At 46.9% G+C, this 21,613-nt stretch overlaps 2 protein-coding genes across 2 annotated transcripts; one reads left to right on the forward strand and one right to left on the reverse strand.

The window, feature by feature from the left end:
• Positions 1 to 1,425: 1,425 nt before the first annotated feature.
• On the forward strand, positions 1,426 to 4,258 carry LOC138099703 (kelch-like protein 24). The gene is given in 4 exon segments (XM_068997131.1): positions 1,426 to 2,214; positions 2,217 to 2,417; positions 3,154 to 3,565; positions 3,784 to 4,258. Coding segments are annotated over 4 exon segments (1,641 nt in total). The 5' UTR covers positions 1,426 to 1,499; the 3' UTR covers positions 4,097 to 4,258.
• Positions 4,259 to 7,088: 2,830 nt separating this feature from the next.
• On the reverse strand, positions 7,089 to 21,611 carry LOC138099684 (ceramide synthase 4-like). The gene is made up of 11 exons (XM_068997093.1): positions 21,414 to 21,611; positions 19,812 to 20,015; positions 17,368 to 17,485; positions 15,325 to 15,443; positions 14,080 to 14,137; positions 13,480 to 13,530; positions 12,675 to 12,767; positions 11,692 to 11,820; positions 11,047 to 11,153; positions 9,107 to 9,251; positions 7,089 to 8,028 (listed from the first exon to the last, which is right to left on the reverse strand). Exons 1-11 carry the CDS (start codon positions 21,461 to 21,463, stop codon positions 7,951 to 7,953), a joined length of 1,152 nt encoding a protein of 383 aa, XP_068853194.1. The 5' UTR covers positions 21,464 to 21,611; the 3' UTR covers positions 7,089 to 7,950.
• Positions 21,612 to 21,613: the final 2 nt, after the last annotated feature.

The raw sequence follows: 21,613 nt of genomic DNA on the forward strand, positions 1-21,613 counted from the left end.
CCCGTGCATAACCTTTCATAGGTCAGCTCTGAAAGGGATGGAAGCTTAGACTAAATTTCAGTTCAGTGAATCTGGCTTTTCCAGGAGGCTCTGAAACTAGGGACCAGGTGTCTTGTGTGATGTATTGCCTTTGTGAACTTGGATGCTTCTGGATTTTAATCAGGGGGCTCACAGAGCTGTCTATAAAGTAGTGCTCCTCACAATTTAGTTTTTTTTCTAATGCTACAAAACTTGTTCATGCAACTGCACAATTCCAAAGAGAGTCCTTATTTAGAATGTGAGGAGTAGCATTTGCTTGGAGTCAGCCTGAGCAGAGTCTTGAACTGTTCTTTAGGTGGGATAAAGATTGCTGGTGTTGATGCCAGTAACATACTGCATTATCTTTGCACTCTAAGTGTAGCATCAGAAACAGCTCTCTGGGGTGGATTCTGGGCTCTCAGTGGAGGGAGATCTGCCTGAAGCCATGGGTCAAGTGTGTAAGCTCTGGAGAGGGGCATGTTCCCAGCATTTCCTGCTCAGCTGATTGGTTGCTTGGTCTTTATTGTGAGCTGCATGGCTCTCCTTTTCTGTAGTGCAGACTTCAGGGTTAGACTTGGGAGTCAAGTACCTGAAAAGAAGAACATGAAAATGATAGGGGGCAGACATTTTAGCAGGATAGGAACAAGGGGTTGTGATAGGACATGGGATAATGGTTTAAACTAAAAGAGCGGTGATCCAGACTTTCCAGGAAGAAAGTTTTTATGATGGGGGTGGTGAGGCACTGGCACAGTTTCTGTTTGCTGAGCTCTGCCAAGAACTGGGAGTCTTGCTGGTATGGGCTCTTTGGGTAAGGGGCTCTACTTCAAGGTCACTATGCAAATCTCTTCACTTAATAGCTCTGGAAAAATTCACTGTGGCATCAGTGAGCTGTTGCTTGTCCTACATCTGTATTTATTTAGTGCGTTCAGATTGAAGATGACTGAACACATAAAGCCATCTGGGTTTGAATGGGGGCTTACTCCTTCCTCTTCTCTCTTACTAAAGTATAAAGTTAGATACATAATAAAAACTGTAATCACTTTGGTATTTGATTAAATTTGAACTAATGAAAGATGAGGTAATGGTGTCTTTTTTCCAAATGGGTTCAGTAAATACCAATACTTCTCGGTATTTACCCAGTGCTTAGGAAGCTTTGGTGTTGTTTCTCCTGTTTTTTCTTTCTACCCCAGGGTCTTTGCTTGGGCAACAGCTCCCCTAATTTGCTGTGGCCTTACCTGGTAAAAGTAGATACCAGTCAAATCTACATTTTTTTGGTTATACAGCAGTTCTGCTATTGCTGTTCAGAAAGCAACAGGAAAGACAGAAGAGCAAAGCAGGAGAGTAGAAAACATTCTATTTTTAGGACAAGATTGGCTTATCTCAGATTTATCCTAGCTTGGGGGATAATGTTTCCAGAGATCTCACATGGGTAAGGGCAGCATAAGACTGAGTTAAAATTAACTGCCTGGCAGTCTACAAGCATGGAGCCTGCACAAGAGCCACAGGAGCTGGGACCTCAGACAGAAATGATTGCAGACACAGTTCTTGAGGTTGGAGAGAGACTCTTCCAGGTCAGCCGTAGGGTGCTTTCAGTACACAGTCGATATTTTGAAGCCATGTTTTTTGGAGGAGCAAGAGAGAGCTCTGAAGAGCACATAGTGATCAAAGGGATCGATGCAGCGCCTTTTCAGGCGCTACTTGAGTTCACTCGCACAGCCCAAGTGCTCATAGGTCAAGAAAATGTAACCAGCTTACTGGAAACAGCTGATTTTTTTCAGTTTGACAGGGTGAAACTGTTGTGTGAGAAGTTTCTGGAGAGAGAACTGCATATTTCCAACTGCCTGGGCCTGATGACTTACTCACAGCAATTTGCCTTTACAGAGTTGTATGTGTCTGCTATGAATGTGGCTCTCACTCACTGGGGAGATGTGATATGCCAGGAGGAATTTAAGGCACTACCCAAGGAAATGTTGATGCAGCTCCTGAAAAGTGATGACCTCTTCGTTTCAAGAGAGGATGTGGTTTTTGACAGTATTATGATTTGGATAACGGAGGACCCGGCAACAAGAGAGGAAGAATTTATGGATTTGGTGGGCGAAGTCAGGGTCACTTTTTTGAGTCTGTCCTTCCTCGATATCTTGGTGAAACGCAGCAGGCGTGCTGGAGAGACAGATATCTTTTCCAGACTAATAAAGAAGTTAGCTGTCCTCCACCCAGCTGGCAAAATCCGAAACTGTGTCCTTATGCTGGTCGGAGCTATGATACCTTATATGTCCTGGGAGGAAAGCATGACAAGGAACAGCAAGAATTATTTCTCTTTCAGCCTAAAACAGGGACCTGGCAGGCTTGCTCTCCACTGCAGCGCAGGAACCTCACCCAGTATGCAGTGGCAGCAGTAGGTAACTTACAGATAAGGGAGACTGAGCAAATGCAAACAGAAGTTGAGAGTCCCAAATGCAGGGAGTCCAGCTGTTGCTGTAAAATTGTGCACAGCATTGCTAAAACTTCATTCACATTAGTGTTCATATCTGTTCAAAGAATGGTTTTGTTTTCCTTAGTCCTGGGAGAATGCTAGACAACACTATTTCTTCTCATATAGCAGAAACTATGCAGTCTGTTGAGCTCCTTGCAGTAGCTTTATCTGGAATTAGTCTAAGGACTTGGTTTTAAGCAGTATATTTTTTTGGCCTTCTCTTTTGTAGTGGTTTAGACAGATGACAGGTGACTTCTCATTAATAGTTGCCATTACATTAAGCTTATCCATAGATGTTGGGAAATCTTCATGCTTGGAGACTTTCAAGCTAGCTCAATACTATGGCTTCTTGTATTAGTGTTGGTAATAGTCCCATTACTGGTAGGAGTTTGGAAGTGAGATCCCTGAGGTTCTTTCCAACCAGTGTTTCCATGATTCTGTTCAAAAATGGGAGCAGGTTTGGAGAGACTGGCTGCATACTGTAGGCGTAGTGTATCTGTGTGGATGAGGAATTAAATACTGCAAACTGATTGACAGAGCAGTGATTTTTCTCTCCTCATCTTGCACCTTATCAGTACAGCCCAGGGAAAAAGGAGAATCCCAGCTCTCAGTAGCAATTTTTAGCCTTCATGTGACTAATATTTTCTTTGCTGTCTTCCCAGGGAGCTTCCTTTTTGTGACAGGAGGATATTTCCGGGATGAGTTTGTGTGGTACAGTGTGGATTGGGTGCTCATCTACAACTGCTTGGACAATTGCTGGCTGGAAGGGCCAGCCATGAAGAAGTCCCGCAATAGCCACTGTGCAGTAGGAGTAGGGCTCTACCTGTATGTTCTTGGAGGGAGCACAGATGAAGGGATAATCCCAGCAGTGGAGCGCATGGCTTTGACGGAGTCGGAGTGGGAAAGCATGAGTCCTATGGCTCAGCCTGTGGAGAGAGGTGATGCGGTCAGTGTGGGAGCCAGGATCTATGTGGTCTGTGGCCTGGATGAGAATGGACATGTGTATGATGGAGTGCAAAGGCTGAACACAGAGACAGACAGCTGGGATGTCATCTCATTCTCCCCTCTTCCAAGGTATGAAATAATATTCTGGGACCTGGCAGAAGATGAAAGGTTTTAGTGTTGGTCCTGCTCCAAGAAGATTTCTGTAGAAATCCAGAAGTCCTGTCCCTGCAACACTTCTGTGATTCTCTGTTTAAACAGGACTTCTGATTTGAGGACCAAGGTCACCCTGAATATTTCAGGGGCCAAATCTTCCTGTTGATTCTGATCAAGGGTTTCTTCCCTCTCAGGTATGACCTCTGCATCACGTCCCTGAATGGGGCTCTGTACACTGTAGGAGGGGGAGCTTTTCGATTTGATGTGGAGACAGATGAATGGACCCAGGTGAATGAGGAATGCTTAACCCAGAAGTTCTTCATGGGATGCAGCACCGTGAATGGACAAATTTATCTCCTTGGACAGAGGAAGGGAAACAGTGCCCTCCCCACTGTAGTCCTCTTTGATCCCTACCTTGACATGTGCCAGGTCATAGATAACAAACTCCCTTGCCCCCTTCCTATTCATGGCTGTGTCTCTGTGCGAAGATTTGATACATGGGCATGAGAGTGAAAGATCATGTGCTTTACAGCTGAAGGGAGTTAGATTGCATCAACTTTGGCCTGTGACGTTTTAAAATTTTTGTTCCTTTGTAATTTTACTTTTTTTTTTCTACTTGACAAATGAACTTGAAGCAAAAGCCAGTGAAAACTTTGTTTACACAAAGGCTGCAAGTCATTATTGAAAATGGTGATGGTATTGTTATGGTACATAAATTCCTTAGGGTTCATGCTCAATAAAGGGCTGTTCTGACCTTTAACCTCTGTGGCTCTCTGTTCTTTGAACAGCTGGAATGAACAGGAAAATCACTGCAGCAGTGTTAGAAAGTATTGTAGGATCTAAATAAATCAAATGTGTCTCAAGGGAATCTTCATCAGGATTATAAGCCCACAGTGCTGTAGGACAGAGCAAAAAAAAAAAAAAACAAAAACAACCAAACACCCAAACAGCAATTGCTGTCAAGCCATACCCAATATCAGTATCATTTCAGCCTGAAATAAGCAATTTTCACAGGTTATTTAATTATAGCTAAAATTACCTTTATTCCAGGCTGGAGAGCACCACAGAAGGAGGGACACTATTCTGGATTTATGCACTCAGGTATGTGATGACAAACATTTGCACACTGAGTCTTAAGAATCTGGCTTCAGTTTCCTTAGTCCTCTTTGGGTTCACAGCTGCAGAGACTCAGAATAAAAATGCCCATCCCAAAGCACTGAAATGAGGGTGCAAGGAGCAGGGTCCTGCACACAGCTGCAATTAAAGACTGTGTATGAGGAAGAGCATTTCCCAGGCAGGCGTGCTGGTTTAACACAGCCTGGGTTTAGTGGGCGGGAGGAGCTGCTCGAAGCTTCCACTATGTCTGGCACAGAGATAATTGCTGAGGGCTCTGACGATGGGCAGGTTACCAGCCCACTTAGAGAAGCTGGTAACACCTCTGTGATGACATATTTAAGAAAGGAAAAAAGCACGGGCAGTTCTTTCTTCTCCCGAGGGGTGGTGAGGCGGCCCCCGAGGGCGATCCTGGTGCGGCCGGGGCGCTCCCGAGGCCGGGGCCGCCCATGCGGTGCCGCAGAGACGGCGTGGCCAGCAATGAGAGCATGGCCAGCGTTCCCCGGTATGGAGCCCCGGCGGGATCAACCTTTCAAGTGCAGCAAAGCTCTCTGAGAACTTTTCAACTGCTGGAACTTGAGAACAAACAAACCTACAGACACCAACCTTCTTCCAAGTCAGAGAAAAAGGAAAAGTGAGGACACGTGAGGAGAACCAACGCGACACCGAGGTCAGTGAAAACAAGGAGAGGGAAGAAGTGCTCCAAGTGCCGGAGCTGAAATTCTTCTGCAAGCCGTGGTGAGGACTGTAACACAACAAACTGTTTCCCTATAATTCAGGAGGTGCCTGGGGGGTGCAGATACCCACACGCAGCCCGTGAGGAACAGTGCTCACACTGGAGCATGTGGATACTGAAAAGCTGTAATCTAGTGAGGAACTCGAACAGAGAGAGAGGACCCTTGCTTCCAGAGAGAGAGGACCCTTGCTTCCAGACTAGCTCATCCTTAAAAGACTAAACCCCATGAACTAAAATGACCCACGCTAGGCAGTTGTGGGAAGACTGCTTGGCCCACGGGAGGGACTCACGTTACAGCACATCGGCCAGGCTGCTGTTTGAGAAAGTTAAAACCATGCTAGAGAAATTCTTAGAGAACTGTCCCCTGTGGGAAGGACCCCACAGCACAGCAGAAGAAAGAACTCCTTTCTCTGAACGAACTGAAGAAAGATTCTTAGAAAGTAAAATACTTACCAAAACCCCATGTTTTTTGTCCTTGAGCTGTCAGTGGGAAAGAGAGAGGGGGCTGGGAAGAAAATAAGTGTTCTAAAGGTTTATTTTAGTTCTTATTACCCTTTTTACTTTTAAATCTGTTAATAATTTTCTTTATACTGTTTAAGTTTTGAACCTGTTTTGTCTTAAAGTGTTCTTCCCCTAATCCTTATCTCAGTTCATGAAGTCTTTGTTTTAATTTCCCCTCCTCTGCTCAGCTGTAGCAGAGGAAAATACACGAGTAGGTTTTTGGGGGTACCTAGCACTTAGCCAGCGTCAAACCCTGACAGCAGGACTACGGACGCAGGGTGGTAGGGGACTGATCTCCAAGGGCACTCAGGCCTCCCAAGGGTGGAGAGAGAGTGAGTGACTGCCCTGCTGGTGCAGCAGAAGCAAGCTGGGAGGCTGCACGCACTGCAACTGCTGCTGTCACCTGTGTTGTCAGAGTCTGTTCTCTGATGCGACACAGCAAGAGAGTTCCTGAGCTGAACGATTAACATCTCCAGAGAAGGGGAGAGGCCTTAAAAACTGAGAGGTGCTGGTTAAAAGCAGCCCTGCCCCTCTGACAGCTCTGTCAGGATAGCAGGCCTGCAGACACGGAGCCCTCTAGGTCCAGTTTGGCTTCCCCTCCTTGCCAGCTCCCCTGCCAGAGCCAGGGATCCCATGATGGGGCTGCAGCAGCAAAGGCTGGGCCTGTTCTCTGGGCCCAGGGGCCAGTTGTGCCCTGCAGGCTGTATAAATCTTTTAAATGCTGAGATTCTCATGTATCATTTGGGGCTTTAAAAAAAAGCATGTACTTGAAGGGACAAGGGACAATAATTCATGGGCAAACCCTTACACCAAGGATCCCAATGAAGGGCCTTGTACCCCCACCAAAGTGCAGCTAGTGGGAGTGAGGTGACATCCTGCTCAAGGCTGGTGTTCCACAGGGAGAGGGTGGCTGCCTGCCTTCCTGCATTGCAGCCTGCAAACCCAAATTCCAGAGTCCTTCAAGGGAAAGCTGGTTCAGCCTTTGAGTTACATGATGTCAGGCTGCCAGCAAGTTTCAAAGAAGATTTTCCCACTGACATATGATCTGATGATCTAAAAAGATTTAATGCAAAATGTACATAAAACAGACTTTTTTTGTTTACATGTAATTAATTTTTTACATTTACTTTACTTTTTTTGTTACACTATAAATTCAGAAAATTAGATCTTATGCAAGAAATTATGAGGTGAAGCATCATCCAACCCCTAAACTATCCCATTAAGATGATAGTGTTGTAACACTCCTATTTTCCAATTTTAAAAATGAAATCTCAACAAAATTAATACATCCATATGGAAAGCTTCCATTTATTATGTATAATTTCTGGTGGAAAAGTGTGCATTTGGAAGAATTCAGTTCCTTTCAGTTTTAGGAGACTTCTCCCAGAGTAGACATTCAGTAAATAAAATCTTTTAGACATTAGAGCTATTTTGTAGAATTCATACAGCAAATACAGCTTGTATCATTTGGCCAGGCCTTAGTTGCAGAAGTGGTTTATCCCAGAGCCTGACCATTTTATACTACCAAAGTGAAAACTTATTTGCCATTTAAGCCAGTGCCTTTCACATGCAAGTCCTTTCATTGGGTGGCTGGCGATGACTGCTACTGTCTTCTGAAACTGCAAATTGGTTAAATCTTCCACAGTTTAATTTATTATCTCATGAACCTTTTGGGAAGGCTTTGAGATAATCCCAGATGGGAGTCATAACTTTAGCAGCTTGTTCAACCCCTCTTCTCCTTACACAGTGGGACTTTGGCTTGTAGACCCTTTTTTTCTGGATGAGTGATTATAGAGTAGTAATAAAAGAATAATCCTAATAGAAGAATTATAGAAAAAACTGAAGAGACTTAACTGCCTATAGATGTGATGAAATTCACCTCCACCTAGGCATTGGATGCTGATTCAGGCAGACTGCAGTGAAGCCCTGTCCAGCTTCTCCCCCAGCTCTTGTTCAGCCTTTCCACATTCAAAGACTGCTTGGATCTTGGTGATTTGCAGCAAGCCCTGTGTTATTCTTTGTTCTTTGCCAGATCCTCTCCTTCGCTCCTGTCACTCTCTTCAGTGTCACTTCTGGCGTCTTGTCTTTTCTGAAGAAAAGAAAGTTTAAATGAGCTGCAAAACATATGTAATGGTGTATATTAGAGAGGACTAGTCCTGTTTTCATTCATAGCCCTGGGGACTTAACCTGGCAGCTAAAATAGAAATAAGAGGTGTGATCATATCCTTAAAGCCAGTGCTGCAATTGTCCCAGCATAGGGAGATTGACTTAAGCTGACAGATATTAACTCTGTTATGGTTTCACCTAACTTTTGAATGGTTTTTTTTTGTCACCCTAGTAAAGCTCTTGTAATGTGACTTCCTGAAAATAAGTTAATATTTATTCTATGTATAGTCGTTCTGCATATTTCCTATGCAATTTATTACTGTTGAAGCTGTGAAAGCCAACACAGATTCATCCAGCAAGCATATGGACTGGGCTCCTTATTTTGCAATTGTCTACAACCTCCATGAGCATATCCTCCATAATTTCCTCAGAAAAATGGCTTTTTCTTGTAATTTAGCTTTGATGAAGGGGTAACTCAAGAAAGGTGAAGGCATAGCACCAAAATTGCGGAGAGGTTTTTTTTGGCCACAGGTCCCCAGAGCTTTCACAAATCTTCTCAGATGCTCCCACGATGCCATCTGCCTACATTAGCAAGGCAGGCTAGGGAGCTCCCCTCTCTGTTGACAATGTTTCTCCCAATGATCCCTATACAAACTCTGGCATGCATCAAGAGCCTGTGGAAGGCACCCAAAACTCAGAAATGCAAATACACAGTGTGCTATCAACCAGGTTTACCTGGTTGTTCCTTCCTTACTCCACTTCAGACATACCAACAGGTTCTAGTTCTCCAAAACTACATACTGAGAAGTGATTAGGCAGTGAGGAGACAGGTCTGTGGATGGCTCCCATGTCACTAGAACACAGCTGCAAGCTAGAAGTGAGCTCCTGCTCTGATCTTCGTTATCCATACAACTCCCAACGTATGCCTTAAGAAGCTCCTGGGCTGTTTGTGGGGCAATCCCACTTCTCTCCTGCTTTCCTGCAGGCAGGTGGGAGTCACCCTGAACCTCATGCTCTCTCATGAGCAGTGGTGGCACAAAGGAGACAAAGACTTTTCATACCTCACCACGGAGGATGACATTGAAGATCATCTGGATGATCACATAGGACCAGAAAATGTGTAACAACTGCAGGATCATCAGGAAAGCACTTATGAGACAGCTTATGGGGAACAACGAAACTTTTGTCACAAAGTAATAATAAACGCTGTGGGAAAGAGGGAGAGGTAAATCAGAAGACAAAAGACTAAAGCAGGTTAAGTATCTTCAGACTTACAAGGATCAGGTTTCTTTCTGGGCAATGGCTTGGCTGATGTGTTCCCAGGGCAGAGCTGAGCTCAGCCAGGATGGCACCACCAGGCTTCACGCTGTGCCCAGCTCTCACAAAGCAAGTCCCAGAGGACCTGCAGATGCTCTGTATTAAAATCACCAACAATGCAATAGGCTTTGCAGACAGGTCAGTTATCAGAAACCTGCAATGCTCCCTAGAAGAGGCAGGAAGTGGCAACATTTCCCCTAAAATAAGTCTTGAGAGGAACTATGGACAGAAGTGAGACCATAAGGGGACCTCTCCACTGCCACTTATATAAAAAGATAACACATGGCTTTTTAAACTGAAGTTAGGGAAGAGTTAAGGGTGCAGATTATCAGCTGGGCATGGAATTACTTTTAGCAAAAGTCACAGAAAGTCTGTATCCTCAGTGACGAGAACAGAAAGGAGGAGACCACAGGTTTGGAAGTGGAAAGCAGACAGGACAGAGAGCAGTTCAGCATAGGAGAGAAATGATGAGTGCTAGTTATGTGTCCTCCTCTACAAGTTACCTATGACATGAACATCTTAGCATATATTGTATGTTGGACACAGCGTGTATTTGCTCTGCACTTGTTTTCCTACACCTCTGCTGCTTGCTGTGGTGCTGAGAGGTGCTGATCTCAATGGACCTATCTGATCCAGGACACCTGTTACCTTTGTCCTTATACTGTGGGACAGCAGGTTGGGATACTGGGGCTTCGCACTTTGTAGCAGAGACAACTGAAGTTGCACTTGTTCTCAGGGAAAGTTGCCTAAAGCTTCTATTGCTTTTCTCTCTAAGGCAGCAATTTGACCACCCGAATACAGGACTTGTCATGCAAAGTCAGCCTCATAGGCATCCAGACTAAATGGCAGCACCACCAAAGCTCAAAACTCAACATCTTCAGTGGTGGTATGCAGCAAGGGCAGGGACATAGGACAGCAACAGAGACTTCTCCCTATGTGTGTATAGCATGTCCTATTTTTAAAATTCTTCTTGGTGTAACAAATGAAATGTTTGGTTTGAAAGAAAACAGAAAGCTTAGACTATAATGCAAGTGTTGTGGAATGAGTTTATGGGAAGTTAGCCACTATCAGCTTTTCTGGCAGTGGTAAGGAAAGAAGAACAACTTCAGCCCAGTTAAAGGCTGGAAGGGTCACCAGATGTGTGTACATAAAAGCCATTCTCCAAGGCTGGTACCTGTGTGTGACTTCTGGAGGAATCATTGCCAATGCCCTCCCAACATGTTGAATGTCCCATCTCCTGAATCCCTCATGATTTTCTTGTTTTAGTTCAGATACGTGGTGGATCACCTTAAATTTACTGTGCTGTTTTTTCTGTACTAATTTTATCTTAATAGACCTTTAAGCTTTAAGGCCTTTTTTAGTCTGCTAAGAATTTCTTGGGAAATTCTAGCCAGTATGGTTTGCACCTTCTTTCTCTCATAGGAACCAGTGCTTATAACACAAGGAGTGGGAATATAGGGGCAGAGGCTGTGGCTCTAGATTAATTAGTAGAATTAATTCATTAATATAGTAAAAACCCGGGTGGTGGTTTTTGCTGTGGGTTCTTCTGTTCCAGTTGAATTGATCTTTGAACTTGTAGTGTTCTGTTCTCTGCCTTTCCTCCCCTCAGCATGGAGGGTCACCTCTCCAGAAGCTCAAACAGCCCATAATACCCACATTCGGAGGACAGCAAAATGTTACTCACATTAATGGGAAAATGACAAGCCGGGAGATGATGAAAACCACAGCGAAAACATTGAATACTGTTTCACAGACCCGCTTCCATTTCAGGTAATGGAGTATCTTGGCAAGCTGTAGAGAAACAAATTTCCATATACCCCTTGTGCCTGTGTTCTCCTTCCAGGGGCTGAGGGATTTCCCATGTCCTGCAAGGATGACCAGGCTTGTAGGGATGTATCCCAGTCCCTTTGCATCCAATTACTTTTCCACAAGAGCAGTAGAACCAGGACTTCCTAAATTCACTGTCACTGACGTACATGTGTCCCACTCATGTGTCATGTGTAGCAACGTGCACAGGTGCCAGTGCTGCCCACAGGCATGAGCACAGGCCTGCAACTGGGAGAGTGACTTTTTACACAGGCAACAGTTTTAAACTAGGAGAGACTTAGATGTTAGGAAGAAATTATTTACTCAAAGGGTGGTGAGGCCCTGGCACAGGCTGGCCAGAGAAGCTGTGGTTGCCCCATCCTTGGGATAGGTTGAATGGGTCTTGGAAAAATCTGATCTAGTGGAAAGTGTCCCTGCCCATGGCAGGGGGTTGGAATGAGACGGGCTTTAATGTCCTTTCCTGCCCAAACCATTCCATGATTTCCAGGTGGGGGTAACGCACCTCTAAAATATAATCAGAGGCATCATGGACCAGCATGACTATCATCCCAAACCGAATCATATTGGCACAGTAGGAGACAAAGATCAGAGTGATGGTGGCGATGTGGTGGATAATCTGTTCCTTAAAGTCCTGGCATGAGAAGAGAGATTGTCAGGCTTACCTTGCCCTGGCAGCATCTGTTCCTGAATGCTCCTGCCTCACTAGGATGTGTCAAACACGTCCACAAAGCATCAGTGCTCCCCACCACACTACAGCTCTCTGAGGTCCTGCACAATCTTAAGAAGAAAATCTCCTCCTTTATGCCCAGTTAATGGAAACCCAGACAAATACCTGTGAGATATGTGTAGGTGCAAACATGCTGAAAGACAGATTTTTATAAGTTTCCATGAATCAATCTGCCCTTCCAAAACTGCTCTCTTAATACCCCCTATTTACTTCCAGATCCGTCCTCTGTGTATTGAAGAACCTTTTGTAAGGACAGTAGATTGCCCTTGGCCTGGGGCAGGTCCTATCCATGGGCTATAATGGAGGAGCTCTTCAACTGCCCATGCCTCTTCAATTGCCCAAATTGAAATGCTGCAAAAGTCACACATACACTTAGAGACCCTCATCAGGGCAGGCCAGGTCCTTCCCATCAGGAGGACACAGCCCTCTGGTGCAGGCAACATCTGAGAGCTGGAAAGGCCATGATGCCATGTTCACCCAGTGCCTGTCCCTTGACCAGCCATGGGAACCCCTGTGTCAGCTCCCAGCACTTGCCCAGCCTAGCAGGCAGGAAGGCCATGCCACACACGAGCAGGGCCCAGTGCAAGGTGCAGAGGTGGGATACGAGAGCTGAAGGGGCCCATGTGCACAAGGGTCTCCACAGCAGCACTTGTGCCTTCTCCTTTGCACCCCTGGGGAGCTGACAGCGGGACGGGGGCATAGCCTCACGGTGGGGGCTGACTGAGCCATCTGGTTGTGGTTGTGCTGCTGACACTTACCTTCCTCTTCACATCAAAGGGCAGGGTGGCCACCAGTGAGCAGTAGAAGGAGAGCTCCAGGAGGTAGAACGAGCCCAATACAGGTGATAGAGGCTGTAAGACAAGTGATAGGCAGTTTGACAGCCCTGCCTAGCCCTGGGTTCAGGAGAGGGGAGGAGTCTTCCTGGGCAAAGCCCCTTCATTCAACCCATGTTTGGGACAGCAGGTGTTGGTCATGCCTAAATTTTCCTGTTCCCACTGACTGAACCGTTTGCTGATGCACTGACAAGGTCAGCCCAAAGCCAGGACTAGCCCTGGCCTGTCTGCAAAGGGGCTGGGAGCAGCTGGGAACCCCTCTCCAGGGGTTCAGATACCTCATCTCTGTCCCTTCTTTGAGAGGTCAGACATCCTGACCACCTTTTGTGACCACAGAGAGTCACTTCCAAACAGACTTGGGTGACAGAGAAACTCAGTGAGAAGAGGTGCCTGCTCTGAGCAGAGCTCTCCTTAGGCTGTCACGTGGAGCACGTGTGAGGAGCTCATCAAGCAGATGTCAAACTGTTTGCCAAGATGCATAATGTGAGGCTGAGACCAGAGGGGTGTTGAAATAAGACAGGTGGATATAATGAGTTGTAAGTATAAAGCTTTTTGTCATAAGGTTGTGCTGTCTCCATGCTTGAAGGTTTTCAAAACTAAACTGGAAAAAACCTTAGGTAACTTGGTCTGATCTCACAGCTAAGTGCTGCAAGCAGGAGGTCAGACAAGAATCTTCCTGATCTCTCTTCCAATATGAATTATCTTGTGATTCCATGTATTTGCTGCTCACCTGTTGTGGGAATTTCAACCAGCACACGGTGTGGTCCCAAAACCAGGGCTTCTGTGTATAGAGAAGGCAGCAGTAAGAACCCAGAGCCTTTTAATGACATGTAAAGACCATGGGAAGAGGTACTCCAAGAATTCAGTGTGCCCATGCTAGATCAAATCTGGCTTTGAGCTTTGGAGAAAGTGGTTGGCAAAATGCATTTATCATTAGTGAATGTACAGGATGTCATATGGAGAGTCTTTGGAGCAGTGGGCAGCAGGCACAGTGAGGACAGGTCCTGCTCTTGTCTGAGATGCAAGAGCTGTGTGTGGGTACCTGTGGGGAAGCACTTACACAAGGATCTAAGACAAGAACAGCAGGGTAACATCACTGACACCTAGCCAGGTCCACCCAGGGAAAAAGGAACTGCTGACTCAGGATTGAGGATGATTCTGCTCCATACCCCTGAATTTGTCCTTCTTTGGCTTTGCACCCATAGTCATGACCACACATGGTCTTCCAATGGGTTCTTTAGAGTGGCCTGGGACTATCGGCCTCATTTGCCATGAACAAAGAACCCTTGAAAGGTGTCACTTCACAGCATGACCCTGCTCACATACTTACATCATACAGAAGAGCCAGTCCAGAGAAGAAAGAGGTGAAATAGAAAGTAAATCTCCAACTAAAACAGAAAACAAGGAATTAAGACCACCTCCAGAACTGAAACAGCTCCCCAGGCTGTGCCCAGGATGCCCACAGGAGAACCTACGCTTGTTTGGACAGAGATTTGCAGAATCTCAGCTCTGTTGGCACATGGAAGCATGTGCTGTAAGGCAGCAGGGTACCCACTGCCCAGCGAGGCTCTGCTGAGGTCCACGCTTTGCCCAAATTCCTTGGGCATTCCATCAGTGTCTAAAAGGATGCAGTAAGATGCCTCTCCCTGTCTCCTTTTGTTGTGTGGATGTTTGTAGATCACCTATCAAATGCTTATACACCCCAGACAGTGGAAGGCACCCAATTTTTCTCAGTGATGGCACAGGAATACTGGGGGATTTATTACTTTCTTCAGAAATGCTGCAGTAGGAAGCACTGAACAAGATTTCAGGTGGAGAATATTTTTTAAACATAATAACACGATTCAAGCACTGAATAATTTCTTTTTCAGAGGGGGAAGAAGAGTAGATCTCTTAACTGATGGGGGTCTTTATGCATATACAGCATTAAACCTCAAGGTGAGAACCAGAGATAGCTTAATTATCTTGATCAAGACACTTGGTGACTCCTCCCCCCACCCTGACTCCATGTATTACTGAGATATGCAGGAAGATTTAATATAAGAGAGCAAACAACTTGGGAAAAAGGAAAGCTATGAAGATTTTGGTGCTTTCTTGTGTTTTTCAGTTTTAACCTCCCTCCTTCATGGCTTGCACTGCCTCCTAACTGCACTTCATGGATTCATTTTCTGCCCAATCATATCCATGCTGACAATATCTTAAAATTTTAATTTTGTATCAAGATCATCTTTGAAAAGAAGTTTAATACATTTTACAAGTGGCTTTGGTGTTCATAATCCCTCTGAGCTTTCAAGATTTAAACCTGTTCTCCAGTAAGGCCAGTAGACTCTGTTGAGGCAAATTTAACTTTTCAAAGGTAAAAATGGGAAGGAAGGAGGGAGGGAGGGAGCTGGCAGTGCTGTGGGGGGCTCTGTTGTCAGCGTGTGCAGTAATGGCACCCAGCCATGGCACAGAGGCTCTGCTCGCAGCCACAGCAGCTCCCCTGGGAGCATGTTTGGGGAAAGGACAGGGCAGAGCATAGTGATGACATGCAGACCCACTGGAGGTCTCCATCACCAAAAGCAGACCCAACTACCTGGCCTCACAGAACTTCTTCATCAGCCTGGGGTGGTCCTGGGCCCGCCGGTGCCTGAACCAGGTCTCCACATTTCTGACCGGCAGGTCACTTTTCTTGGCCAGTGAAACCAGCTCCTCCTGCAAAACAGAGCAGGGAGGAAGGACTGAGCCTTTTGGAGGCTGTCATTCCCTGGGAGGGAGGAAGAGCTCTGCTCCCAGGAGCTGCTTCTGCCTGTCCACCTTTCCTCAAAGAACACCTTTCTTTGGAAAAAAATTGCATCAACTCTATTTGCATTTGTGAAATCCCAGATTGTTTTGGCCATTTAAAAACTCCAATTCAGACATATATAAATGCAGGTTCAGAAGTAAACACAACCTCTCCCTGTTTACATTTTGCCAGCTGTACACAATGGGATGCAATGTCTGGCTATAGAAGTCTAAATACATTTTTTTCCACCTCTAATACAATTTTGGCTTATAATTATCAGCTACAGATGGAAAACCTGAAGATAAAAGAAGTTTCATCTTGTAAAGTTAAAGAAACAGACACATGGTTCACTCCATAATGTCAATAAACCATTCAGCTGTTGAAGTGGCACAGTCACAGGCTCAAAGCCATCAATTCCATCATCCTCATTTTCTGCATGAACTCCAAATAACATGACAAGAGTTAAGGTTTATAAACTGTGATTGAAATGAATGTAAAGATGAGCTCATGAGCATTTTATAATTAATCTGACAAAGCTTCATACAGATTAAATTATTTTTTTAATCCATGCATCAGTGTGTCATGATCCAGGCCCAGAGATCATGATCTTGGTGGTGAATGGAGCTAAATCCAACTGGAGACTGGTGACCAATGGTTTTCCCCAGGGCTCAGTTTTGGAGCCAGTCGTATTTAATATCTTCATTGATGATCTGGAAGAGGGGATCAAGGACACCCTCAGTCATTTCACAGATGACACCAAGCTGGCTGGGATGTTGATCTGCTGGAGGGCAGGAATGCTCTGCAGAGGCAATTTGACCAGCTGGATCAATGGGCCAAGGCCAGTGGTGTGAGGTTCAACAAGGCCAAGTGCCAGGCCCTGCCCTTGGGTCACAAGAGCCCCATGGAACACTCCAGGTTCAGGGCAGAGTGGTTGGAAAGCTGCCAGCAAAGAAGGGCCTGGGGGTGCTTGTGAATAGTGGCTGAACATGAGCCCAGAAGTGCCCAGGCGGCCAAAAAGGCTAATGGCACCTGGCCTGTAGCAGCCATAGTGTGGCCAGCAGGACCAGGGCAGTGACTGTCCCCCTGTGCTGGGCACTGGTGAGGCATTTCACATCCTGGGTTCAATTTTAGGCCCCTCATGACAAGAAAGTCATTGAAGGGCTGTAGCATGTCCAGTGAAGGGAACAGAGCTGGGGAAGGGTCTAGAGCACAAATCTGATGAGGAGCAGCTGAGGGAGCTGGCAGGGCTCAGCCTAGGGCGAAGGAGGCTCAGGGAAGACCTTCTTGCTCTCTGCAAGTCCCTGACAGAATAAGATGAAATGGCCTCAAGTTGTGCCTGGGGAGGTTTAGATTGGAAAAACTTGAAGCCCTGGCACAGGCTGCCCAGGACAGTGGTGGAGTTCCCATTCTTGAAGAGATTTAAAACATGTGTAGATGTGGTACGTGGGGATGTACTGATGGCCTTGGCAGTGCTGGGAGAATGGTTGGACTTGGTGATCTCAGAGAGCTTTTCCAACCTAAGTGATTCTGTGATTCTGAAGGACTTGCAGTTCTGCCAAAAATAAGCAGCTCTAATAGTCTCTACCCAAAGGGGTGGTGGCTGCCTTCTCGCCAGAGCCAGCAGCTCTCACAGCAGCTGCTGTGTTTGACATGCAGCAGGTCAGGAGGTGCTGTGATTGCAGCTGTTGAACATGTTGGAAGCTGCTGCAATATCTGCTTATACATCTTTCCCAGGAAAAGTGTTTAACAGTAACTGCCTTGCTTGTGAGGCTGGTTTGCCTGGCCTGGGGTAGAGACAGAAAGAGGTGTTGCTCGCCTGGGCTCTTGGGACAATGAGACACAGGGGACACTCACCTTCTTTGGGGTTTTGCCCAGCAGAATGTAGAAGCCTTCCAGCGTGGCATTGGTCTGAACTTTGGGCCTCTGCTTGTCACTCACCCCCAATGCCCTGCCCAAGGGCAGAGCCACGGTCCTGTAAGAGGAAAGAGTTCTGGCAGGAGAGGACCTATGTGCCCACACTGGCAGCCAGGGTCAGCCACCAGGAAGATGCTGCCAGTGCCGTGTTCTGTGCTGGATGTACTGCCCCAGCACTCCAGCACTGCCAGAGTGCACACCCAGCCCAAGGCACAGCCCAAGGCTCCCAGTACTGCTCCAGCACACGCTCAAGGCTTGGTGGCTCTGTCAGGCCAATGCCCTTTCTTCAGAAACACAATGGCACCAAGGCAAAATTGAGGATGTACAGTGGAGACAACAGTAACAATGGCTAAATAAGCAATAATTAATTTTGCTGAGGCAACAGGACACAGAGCATGCCTCTGTGTTGGAGTGCATGTTGGTCCTCTTTCCAGTGCTCCTGAGCAATCCAGAGGATGCCACAAAACCAGTCTGTAAGTGTCTGAGTGTCCCATGGGCTCTGAGCCCAGGGTACCTGACCACTTGCTGCAGCAGGAGCCAAGGACAAGGGGATATGCTGGCTCCTGCAGGAAACCCCAGCTAAGCTCTAGTGGGAGGCATTGTGTTCCAAATCATGTTGTTTCTAGGAAGCCAGGCAAGTGTAACTTGCCTTCCCGTCTTTGAGGGAAGACCGGATGACCCTGGAATTAACTCTGGCTCTTCCTACAGCCCTCATCTGCCACATCTTCTCACATGGCTGTGCACTGCAGGCAGGAACCAGCACTGAGGGCAGACGGTTCAGTGCTCCCCAAGCTCCTCCAGGAGAGACCCCCTGTCCCAGCTTAGGGCAGGTTTGCTGACCACAGCTTTGCCACTTCATGTCCTTCCCTCTTCCCCCGCTGAAGTCCTGCTCTGCCTGGTGGGAAGCATCCTGGCAGCTCTGCCCACACCAGCACACGGCCCTGCTTTAACTGACCGGCTTCCAATTTCCCGTGCTGAGGGCTGGTCTGTACCTCCCCATGCATCCTTGTTCCTGGAAAACGGGCTCAAAGCCCTTTCTGAATCTCATGGGATGAGCAATGTGTATCTGCCTTGTGGTGATCTGAGGTTTTTACTGTAGTTTCATATGTTTTCTGTACCCCAGTGCTTCATCCCTACCTTCCCCACTCCTAGTTGATTTACCCCAGACCCAAGCCGCTCCCCTGGTGCTCCCTACATGGTAGTTCTCCTCCCCTTGTTCTGGCTCTCTCCCTATCAATCACCCAAACCCCTCCTGTTGTTCCCGAAGGTTCGGTGTCCATCACCTGAGCCCTCCCTAATTACCCTTATATGGCCCCCGTCAGTCCCCCGAGATCCTGCTCCTTCGGATACCTCCCCTCTTGGAAATCCCCTAAACCTCGACGCCCCATTGGGGCATGTGACCCCTCCACCCACCAAGACCATTGGACCAGATGTGAGTCCACCCCTTCAGCATCCCTCCCTCCTAATCCACTTATTGGTCCCTAGTTGGTTTACTCCCCTTGTTCACCCCCCCTTTGTAAGTCATGGGCGCGGGGCTGGCGGGGCTTGTCCTCGGTGGATTCTCTTCCATAAACTTGGATTAGCCCCCGGGGCAAGCCTCCTCGCTACTTTTTCTCTCTCCCCTCGTCGGGGGCTGCTGGCTGCTACAGTGTCCGGAGCCGGTGCTCCGCAGGGTAGAGCTGAGGCTTCAGAGGAGCAGCTCTAAAGCTCCGTGCCTCCGGCTGCTCCCCACTCCTGCCGCACACCGCTGGAGCTGGCCCGGGCAGTAGAGAGCAGCGGTCCATGTGCCACTGCCTCACTTCCACACACAAGTTCTGGGGAGATGCCAGCCAGTCCTCAGGCTCCCCTGGGGTGATGTGCCTGCAGCTGGGACGCTGGAGTGCATCATCACCCCTGACAGAACTGGGGTCCTCTGGTGTCAGGAGGAGAAAGCAGGGCAGAGCTGGGCAAAGAGTGGTGTGAGCAAAGTGGTCCCACAGCAGCCCTAAGAGCTCCAGGGTAGGGAGCTCACATGGCACCTTCAGGAGCATCCTCTAGGATCAGGCTGAACCCTGGCTCAGCTACGGGCTCCCAGCACTGACATACCCAGTAAATCCCTTATCTGCGTTGCAAGCTCCCTAATCTGTCTTGGCCTGTCTCCAGAGGGACCCTCCATGCACAGCTGAGATGTGACTGAGAGATGGACTTTTCACACCTACAGGTACAGGAGAGAGGGAGGGCAGAGGAAAGAGCTGCCACACAAATCCCATATGCTATGAAAAGCAGAAAGATTCATTATTCTTGGGGACATGTACACTTTGTGGTGGTCAGGAGGCAGGTAAGGATTATTCTGGAGCAGCCCTGGTGGCAACCAGCACAGGAGAAACCAGAGGTGCTGCACTCACCTTTCAAAGATGAATCGGACAAAGATCAATAGCAGGGCACCAGGGATGCAGAGCAGGAGGTGCTGAGGCTGCGGGTAGCGTACGTCTGCAGACTCCTTCAAATCTTCCCAGGTAGCTCCAGGTGGCAGCCAGTATTCATGGTGCCAGAACCCCTCTGACACTCCCATTCTGGTCAAGATGGTGGGCACAGAAAGCAGAGGCTGCCTGCAGCAAGCAGGTATTACTAAGGCATAAAGCTCACTGCTAAATCAGGATTCCCAACTCAACTGCTAAATCAGGATTCCCAACTCAACAGCTCATCACTCACTGTCCCCACCTCTTGCTCAATCCCATGAGTATGTCAGACTAGTTGAAATAGCATCACTTGTTTTGACCTGCCTGTGAGCTTGGGGGTGGGGTAAGATGTCCTAGTACAAGAGAGTAATTTAGTGGGTGTTGAGGAGGTGGCTGATTTCAATGTCATTCTGCTTCACAGATGACTGAAGTCCCTACCTGGTGACACTATCAGCTGGGGCATCTCTCTTGTCCCCTCTTTCTACCAGGCTTTTCCTTCTCAGGCTGTGTCATACATGAAATCCCTAATTAGCTTGGTCTTTGCATGTTAAGTGCCTTAATTAGTTAATTTTGAGTTAAACAGCTCTTTTAATTGAATGATAAAGTTAAACCATCAACCCAGGTACAAAAATCAAGCCTTATTATTATTAGGGTTTTCACTATCAAGCTTCATTATTAGTGTTTTCACTTGTTCAAAACAGTGTATTTGCACTAATCCCAGTTAAAATTCCCAGTTAAAAGTTTCCTAGTTAAAAATCCCTTTTTCAAACTTTAAACCACTTGTACACTGTAAGAGTTGTTTCTCCTATGTTCATTGTCTGTTTCTGTGGATGTTTTGGGAGGTATTGGATGTATTTTAATGGTTTTTTTGGAGGGTTTTGCTTTGCACTTTAGTCTCGGGACTAACTCCAAAACCCCAGTCCTAACAGCCAATTGCTATTTTTAGCCCCATAGCCCTTATTCTTCAAGTAAGCCCCATAGCAACCTGAATCTTAATGAGGGCATGTTACCACCCTTCAGCTGTTACCACCCCCCTGACAACGACGAGCCATGGGTAGACAGAGATGATCTGTCAAAAGGAAAGCCCCAATCACTTTGGACCAAAGGGGTGTGCTGTGGGCGGGCTGTGGGCGGGCTGTGGGCAGACTGGGGCGGAGCAAAGGCACTATAAAACAACGAGGCCAAGCCTCAGAGCAGCACAGACCACTGTAGATCAGCTGCAGTGCACGTCAATGCTGGGTACTTAAGCCTTACTCCTTTTAAGGAGCCTTTAATAATTTTTACCTTTGACTTTTGGATTAGCTAAAAGTCAGCCCAGCACTGCAAGTTCTTCCACTTGAGGTCCAGTGCTGTCTAAGCCTGAAGATCTCTAATCCCTGCGCTCCTGGGGCATACCTCCTGAGCCACTAGGATCCCAAATTTTTATATTTTGCTAATCTTTGTAATTTTTCAATTTTTCCGTTTTTAATAAATTATTTTAATTTTTACTAAGAGTGGTCTTATTCCTCACAGGCTGCAAAACCCTCATCAGTTAATCAACACTGATACCTGGCTGAGGGTGGGGATGGAGGTCCCAGGGGAAGACTGTCTACATCCATTAAAATCTTCTGGCATCTTCAGGGCCCCAGCAGTCTCAGTTTTGGTTCCTTCATCTTGGCCAGAAACATCCCATATCCTGTTTGCATTTTGAACCATCATGTCCTGAGCACAAAGCTGAGGCACTGCTCCCCAGAGCACTTCTGGGGTGC

This window comes from Aphelocoma coerulescens, chromosome 28 (genome assembly GCF_041296385.1).
Source record: "Aphelocoma coerulescens isolate FSJ_1873_10779 chromosome 28, UR_Acoe_1.0, whole genome shotgun sequence".
Classification (NCBI taxonomy): Eukaryota; Metazoa; Chordata; class Aves; order Passeriformes; family Corvidae; genus Aphelocoma; species Aphelocoma coerulescens.

Coding starts and splice junctions, on each gene's coding strand:
- LOC138099684 (XM_068997093.1), bottom strand. CDS start 21,463: ATGGATGTAGACAGTCTTCCCCTGGGACCTCCATCCCCACCCTCAGCC. Junction 17,486..19,811: donor GTCCGATTCATCTTTGAAAG/GTGAGTGCAGCA, acceptor TTCCTCTTACAG/GACCGTGGCTCTGCCCTTGG. Junction 11,821..12,674: donor CCTTTGATGTGAAGAGGAAG/GTAAGTGTCAGC, acceptor TTCTCATGCCAG/GACTTTAAGGAACAGATTAT.